Source organism: Pygoscelis adeliae, unplaced genomic scaffold, assembly GCF_000699105.1.
Source record: "Pygoscelis adeliae isolate BGI_AS28 unplaced genomic scaffold, ASM69910v1 Scaffold168, whole genome shotgun sequence".
NCBI lineage: Eukaryota > Metazoa > Chordata > Aves > Sphenisciformes > Spheniscidae > Pygoscelis > Pygoscelis adeliae.
Window position 1 is genome coordinate 1,467,157 of NW_008825566.1, and position 8,136 is coordinate 1,475,292.

The 8,136-nt window shown below is 41.0% G+C and overlaps 1 protein-coding gene across 2 annotated transcripts in view; it reads right to left on the bottom strand.

Annotated features, from left to right (window-relative positions):
- Nucleotides 1-3,559: 3,559 nt before the first annotated feature.
- TRIB2 (tribbles pseudokinase 2) overlaps nucleotides 3,560-8,136 on the bottom strand; it is a 20,153-nt gene continuing 15,576 nt past the window's right edge. For both annotated transcript variants that reach the window (XM_009332474.1, XM_009332475.1), the window contains exon 3: nucleotides 3,560-5,904. In XM_009332474.1, coding sequence (XP_009330749.1) covers nucleotides 5,436-5,904 — 469 coding nt within the window. In that variant the 3' untranslated portion in view covers nucleotides 3,560-5,435. The remainder of the gene's footprint in view (nucleotides 5,905-8,136) is intronic.

Genomic DNA, 8,136 nt, shown 5'->3' on the forward strand with positions numbered 1-8,136 from the left:
GCGGGCGGGGCCAGCAGCCTCCTGCCCTGCTACTCGACGGCTGGCGGCAGCTCTCCTGCCTTCCTCGCTGACCGATTACACACACTTAGATGAGCTTGCAGAAGAGAAAGATCAACGTTTGCACTGCTGTGTCACAACATCCCTTTTCACTTTGTCACTTTGATTGGCTTTGTGGAGGCCAAAAGTTCAGATCTGGACTCCTCTGCGAGGAGGGGCTGCCCAACGCCCACCTCAAACAAGCTGTGTGCTTAACACTGATGTTTGGAGATTAACATGGGAAAAAGTCAAGCCCGATGATAGCTCCACAGATTTTTACAGGGGCCTTATCGAGCACAAAGTGTTTCAGTCTTTCCAGGACTGACTCTGGTGTCAGAGGGCAAGTACCGAAGCGCAGACAAACACACTATTTCCTTCTTTGTGTGCTGGCTTTGCAGCATGCGTTTTGCTAACCTAATCAGATGGAGATAAACACCTTGCAATATACTGTATAACTGACGTCAGCTTTTTGTGTGCTTGAAATGATGTCAGCACCAGCTTTGCAACTACACTTTAATCTCTTGAGCAGAAATAAATGCAGCAGCTAACCTATTACTTTCCACAAGCTGCCACACCAAGATTATTTTATTTTTCCCCTGCAGGCTATGGATGTTGTGCGAAGGAGGCAGGAGAGCTAGAACAATGTGATCCACTCCTGTGCTGAGCCATTTTTCGTGAGGAGTCTAAACAAATTTAAATTGAATAATAACTAGAATAAATGACACCTCTCAGCACACAAGTCAGGCTCATTTAGGCCCTTAAGAAATGAATTCCACTTATTTACATCAGTGCAAATAATACGAAATTAATTTCTCAGGATTTACACTACCATCACTGTAAATACATTTTTCGTCACATTTACATATATTCACCAATATACTTAAAACTTTCCAAGCCAAATATGGCCTAGAGTTTCAAACTTTTAGAGAGGCCTCTGGGGGGGCATCTCAGGACAACCAAAATTTCAAGCAAATAGCCTAAATCGGCTAAATTCAGAAGTCAAAAAAGCAGAAATGGAGGCATGGAAACTGGTACTGAGAATGTCACTATCAAGGACATTGGGAAAAGCAAAAGTCAGTGCCAGAACTGGCCTGATTTAAGGGTTTGTTTTTTTCTTTTTTTGAAAGAAATTTTCCTCAGTTGTTTTTCATGTTCCAATGGAATTACACCACATTACAGGTCATTTATACCCCGCTTTACTTACACTTTGATTTCAATTTGTCTCATTGTGTTACCAATTTTCAACATTTGCTTCTACTGAAAGAATAGGAAAGTTACAAGCTGGTTAAGTTGTTAGCTATACTGTCACTTATTAAATTAGCAAGTTTTTCATAGAAACCTTAGACAAAACTTTAAGAATAAAGAACTGATCATTACTAATTCTTTTGGTATTCATTATGCTATTAGTCACAGAGCTCACTCATACATTTCCAAATTTCAACATAATCATTTCAGGATGAGGAGTATTATTTTTTCCCCTTCCCAATAATTTTTCCTTGGCATCACATTTCATACCCTTCCTCTCTGACTGCCGGGAAAGTGCGGTTTGGGCTTTTAGGGGCTTGGGTTGGGCTTTTTTTTATTTTTTCTTTTCAGAACCACAGGTTTACCAAGGTTATTTCATCTTTAAGAGAATGCATTTTTAATTGACTTGTTTATCCCCATAACACATGCACACCTCAGTAAGGCTAAGGGATCAGGTTATATGACATCATGGTGCCAAAGGAATAATTGTCACTTGTTTGTGCAGTCCTGAACAAAAGCCTATAGCTTGAAATTACACAGTGCTGCACTGATAAAATAAATGTTGTGGTAAACAACAAAATTTATTTTTTTTTTTAATTTAATTGGGAGGGGTAGAGGAGACAGAGGGGCTGGGGGGCTTCTGCTCCCAAAGTCTGCCATAGGGTCCTATTCTGTGAAATGTTTGGGGTTTTTTGTAGACATGGCTTTTCACCCTGCACAGTTGTGAAATCATCCCTTTCCCCAGGACTGGGATGCAGCCGAGCCCATCCGGCACTCTCTGCTCAGCAAAACCCTGCATCCCACTGCAGTTGCTACCCAAATCGAGGGTCAAGCAACGCTAAACAAGCTGTCGAGGCATTTCTGCAGCAAGCAGTGCTATACCCGTACTCCACTAACAGCGCCTCTGAAGCAGGAATAAAAAAAGAGCCAGAAATCAGCTGTTTGAATCACAGATCCCCCTCTCAGGTTTCACTTTAGGGATGAGGAAGCTCCGAGAACAAGGAACCCCTTCAGCATTTTATATAGCTGACTTCAGCTGCCAAAGGATTCCTCCGCAGCAACACCAAGAAAGCTTTTGCCTCGAATAAAGAATTCACTGCAAATGAGCAATCATTAGTCAGCTGAATTTTTCATATAATTACTGGCAGTGAAAAAGCAAGCATGCAGGTTGCTGTAAAATAAGGTCTAACTACTTCCACCCAAACAGAACAGAAGCCGTTCACATAAGTTTTAGTGGGGAAGAGGGAAATCCTCAGCACTCCCCCCTCCCCTTCTCTCTCTGACTGATTACAATCTGCTTTTTTCTATAAAGCACATTTATTGTGGGAGTTTGATTTGAAAGAGTTTCAAGTAATTTAAACTTTGGCTGCAGGCATACAGATCATTTAAAAAATGATCTTCAAGTGTTTCTACATGTTAATAACATTTCTGGTTGGTGCTATAATCAATGGTTTTAATTCTCAATTTACCAACTGAAATATTCAACACATGCCAGGAATTACCTAGGATGAAATCACATAGCACAAAGTTAGCCAGCCTGACAGTAATCCCTGTGCTAGCAGTTTTGGTGCAGTACTCTTATTCTGAAGTGGAGAGTTTTGGGGCTGGGGGGTTTCTTTAGGGGTGATCATCAGCCACCTGTAGCTTTTTCAAACCATAGAACTGCTGAAAACAGACTGCATCCTGGTTCAAATCAAAACCCAATTCAAATGGTCTTTTCCTAATGGACCAGGATTCATGTGTCCTGCCTCGTGTTCACAAAGCACCTTATTACTCCATATGCACTTCTACATGATCTCACTACCTGCGTCTATTAATTATTATCCAAGATGTATGACAGAAACAGAACCTGGCCTTAAATAAAAGAGAATAAATCAGGAGGTGCTATTTCAGATCCATCCTTTCTGGAATTGAGGTGCAAATGCAAGATGCACATTTCTCTAGGACTTTGGAAAGTGCAAGTGCCAGCTTGCTCCATTTTGGTATCTCCATCAGCCAAAGAGCCTCCCATCACCAAAAGGACATAGTTCTCACTACATTTCAATACCCTCCCCGAAAAAGGTAAATGGGCTTGATAAGTGGTAGGGACAAGCCAAAAGAAAATAAACAAAATAAAAGCCAATTTCTTTCATAGCAAACAGTAAAATTTTTGATGACAAGGCTCACAGGTCTGGCAAGAGCTTGTTAGCAGCACAAAAAATACCAGCTAAATGATCCTAACGGAGCGAACACCTGCAGCACCTCAGACATTCAGTAAGAACATCGTTCACCACTGAAGTTTAGTTAAATATGCACAATTTTATTTATTGAAGAGATTAGGACAAAAACATTAAACCAAATACATGACAAAGCACCAGAGGCAGTAAAACCCCACCATGCACATCACCAATCTTTCCTCCTATAAGGTACTTATAAAATAAAAAAAAGTCCTTCTTGACACAGCACCATCTTCAGAGTGTAAAAACATTACTCCTTTATATTCTTAGTTACCAAAATAGAACCAAGGCAGGTCAGCTGCAGCTAGCTTTGTCTCTTGATAAAGAACTGTGAAACATCCTCTTGAGAGTGGGACCATAACTTTCCTGCAAGGCAGGCAAATAGCATCCATACGTCAAATGCCAAGTAGCTGTACGCACATGCCACATACTATAATTAAGCACAAATTCAAGTAACATTTACATACTACAGAGTCCACATGTACCTACCCAAAAAACATGACCACTTCACAAAACGTATACAGGCAGTAATATCAGAACAACTGAGGTACTGGAAACACAAATATTTATGCCAAGAGATTTCAATATCATACAGCAATATAAAAGCAGTAATAAAAACATTTGCCAGTCTAAATCAAATAAAGCTATCTAGAAAAAGAAGCTAAATAAAAAGTTATTTAGGGACAGAAATACCTGAACAGAAAAGAAGTGTGTTAACTACAGCATGTAACATGTCATCCCAAGTCAACCCGTAATTGAAGTACTGGCTTAATACATCACTACTGTGACATTTTCTTCAATAAATAGAATAAGTCTTGACAATACAAAAGGTGCATATTACTGTGTATGTTTCAAGAGGAATATCTGTAATATAAATGTTCAGCTTATTAATACCCTCTTATTTCTTATTCTGGACATAAACAAAAATCAAACCCAAACAATTCTTTTCCCAAGTTGAGAGGAATTCAAAGAAAAAAAAACCACAATACCCTTCTTCAATAATAAAGACCCCTCTATTTACACCTGGGCCAGTCAGTTAAAGAAGAGATCGGTTCTCAGATAAAGACACGATTAAGGGCTTTCTGCCCTCTCTAGTCATATACGTGCAGCATGGCAGATATGGAAGCCAGTATCTCATATCTTTAAAAAAAAAATTATATAGTTTTCTTCTTTTTTTTCCCTATTATAGCAGTAATGCATCTGGAAGTTCGAGTTATAATAGCTTCCTGCAACAAACCATTTGACACAAAACAGAACAGCTTGTTAAATGACAGTTACTTCCCCTTAAGGGAACAAAGCATTAAAATGTCATTTCCTGACAAGAATATTAAGTAGTTTATTTAGAAGAAATGAGTTGAAAATAGCTATCAAGAGACATGAACTGAAATTTTGTTTGTTTTTAGCACCCACTTTTCATGTCCGCCTTTGTGCACCTAATTTTTTTCTTAAATTAATCCCATTAATTATTAGACATCTGATTAAAAAAAATGTTAGCCAATTGTACTTTCCCTGAATCATGGCTGAAGTTAAATATCTAACAGTGCGATGCCAAGATGTGAGCTGAGGCAAAAAAGTTTCTATTTGTCGTGAGTTACCACTATTTTTAATGGAACAGAAATGGGAGTGATACAGCTGCACCAGAATTGGCATGTGCAGTCTCCTTGGCTCCAAAAAGGTGAGAAGCTACAATTGCTCCATGCTGCCTTTTCTCCTCCAAATCAATCTAACCTGATAGCAAGCTCCCCCCACCCCCCCAATCTGTCCCCATGCTACATTTGTTATATTAGCTCCTGGTGGAGGTTCCTTCTCAATTCAAGGACCTCTGAGTGTCTTTTGCTACCAAGCTAGGCTGATGCAGGATGATTTAACATGGTCAGGAAGGGCTCCTTCATGTGTCCATCTCCAGGTTGTGTACCTTCTGAACACCAGTCTTTGTGCTCAGTTAAAGAATGGGTCCAAGTCTTCTTCCATGTTGACATCAGGCACCAGCTGATCTGATACCTCCTTAGCACCATATCCTGAATTCGATACATTAAAATCTGTAGAAAACCATGGATGGTCCAGAATTTCCTGTGAAGTCAGCCTTTCCGATGGCTCCCGACGCAGTATGCTACGTATGAGGCATTTTGCCTTGGGGGATAGAGTTTCTGGAATGTTAAACTGCCCACGACGGATCTTGCTGAAGAGGGAACTAGGCTCAATGTCATGGAAAGGATAGCGTCCAACTAGCATGGTATAAAGCATGACACCTAGACTCCATACGTCCGCTGCTTTGCCAGAGTAGCTGCCATTTGTGTTCAAGATCTCTGGACTCACATAGGCTGGGCATCCATGCTTATCAGAAAGAGAGTCATCATTTCCTCTTAAAATATAAGCATCTTCTAGGCTTTCCAATTTCACTCTAGTCCTGCAGGCAAAAAGACCAAAACCATCAAGGTAAGCAAACATCAAAACACAAATTCATGACTGTTACAATTACACGGTTATAATAGTAATACCCTACAAAATTCAACAACCGCAGGAGTGCATCAGTTTAAAATCCCACTTACAGCACTTGTTACAGATAATTGATACTGTCTCTTCTATACTGGTTAGAGATCTTGGTTAGAGATCTTAGAGACATGTAAGGAATATTGCCACACACACACCTACAAGATTTCAAATACAGTTATGTCCAGTAAACTCATTAGTAAGGCCTTAAAAAGATAAAAGTAATTGCCATATTCATGTGTTTGGTAAATTTTACATAGACATGATTTCCAAAAGGAGGCATAAACCTCAAGCTTTTCTCTGTGTTGGCTGCACTCTAATGTATCTGTGTAGGACTCATGCCCAAATACAAGCCTAGCCCCAACTAGACAAAGTTATTTTGACACCTTCACACTGGTGAGCCGTTACTTGCACCTGTAATTCCACAAGGTTCAACAGGAATAAAATGGTCACTCTGACCCTAAATGATCTCTCTGACCAACCAACATTTTTCTTTATCCCAGCATTAAGGAAGAGCAATTTTAACAGATTTCAGTCTTCCTAAATAGACCTTTGGGCAAAGGGAGATCAGCTGAGCTGAACACCACCAAGGTTAACAGCAAACTTATCTACCCAGCTGAACCAGAGGAGCTCCTCACGTTGGAATGAACAGAGAGGCTAGCAAAGGGCTTGCAGAGAGATGACAGGGATGCCTTATCTAGATTGCGAACTCCTGCCTGCAAAGCACCGTGAACTTGTCATTGTGCTGCAGTAATTATCTCTGCAAGAATTTTCTTCCCTTATAGATATCACACAGGAGCAGAAAAAATGATGCCTAGTTGCTTGTCATAGCACTAGATGAGCATAGCCTTTCTTTCCTTTTAATTCTCACTGCTAGCATCTGTAACTATATTTAAAAATCTGTGCCTGTTAAAGGCATCTAAAAGGATTACCAATTACCCTTTAGACTCTTTGCCAGCAATGATTGGTTTTGAGAGCAGAATCACTACAACGCAACAGGACTTGTCCAGTGGTTCTGGATGGAAGAGTGATCTAGCAGTACTGCAGGCTTTCTTTTCAACAACTCGGGATTGTAACTCAACTTTGGGTATTACTGTCCTCGTCCATCAACTCACCAGTCCATATGATTACTCTTAGCCCTGTGTCATGGCCATGTTCCCATACCACAGACATTCACAGGCAGGGACTGAACTTCGTCCCAGAAAGCAGAACTCGCATCTCTTGACTGAAGCACATCATTTAACAGGCATTAAAACAGACAAGGAGAGCCCTGTTTCTTAAATGTTTACTGAAGACAACATTGCTCGGGCTCGAGTTGCAAAAGACAGCTGGGTCAGCTTTGGCTTAGACTTGGTTCCAGGGCAGCTCAACGCTATCTTCTTTGAACCAACAGAAGAGCATTTTACTCCGTGGAGTACTCCAGAGGCAACTGTGCCATAAACTCTCATAATGACACTTGGACCTTTTCAACAGCTAGAGACGTTTACTAGCAGAGGTGAAAGCCCCTTTGGCAACGTGCCTCAAATCAGGAAGTCATAAATACAGAATTCAGAATACCTGGCTCCCAAGCACAGTGTGTCAAGGCAGCTCCTTCTCTCCTTAAATAGGCCAGTGTTTTCTCCTCCAGTGCGGATGCTGATGAGGTTTGCGCAACACACCTGCTTCCTGATTAATTACCCATCGCCAGCCTAACAGCACTTCTCCTGGCAATGGACAACCCCCTCGCTAGCGCTCAAAACAATACTTTACAGCAGCAATACCTCACACAGGAAGCTGGCTGCAAGGAGAAACTTCACTACAATTATCAAGACCACAGCAACTTCCCTCTGTACACAGCTCAGAAGGTCCAAAACAGGAGAGCGACTAGAGAAGAGTCCTTTCACCATGTTCAGTTTCAACATGTTCCTGCACCTGCACAGCATAGGAAGAGCAGCGAGGAGAAACACCCAGAGAAAAAACCACACTAAGGAGGGCAGAGAACAGAGAGGAGGAAATAAAAGGGAAGCCAGGGACATGAGTTGTGGTTCCATTTGCATTGCCCACCTCAGTTTTTCCACAGAAAAGTACGTGTAGCAATAAAACAGTGAGGCCAGCTACTCAAACATGCATTAAGTCACTGAACTGCCAGACAGGAAAGCATCGACTCATT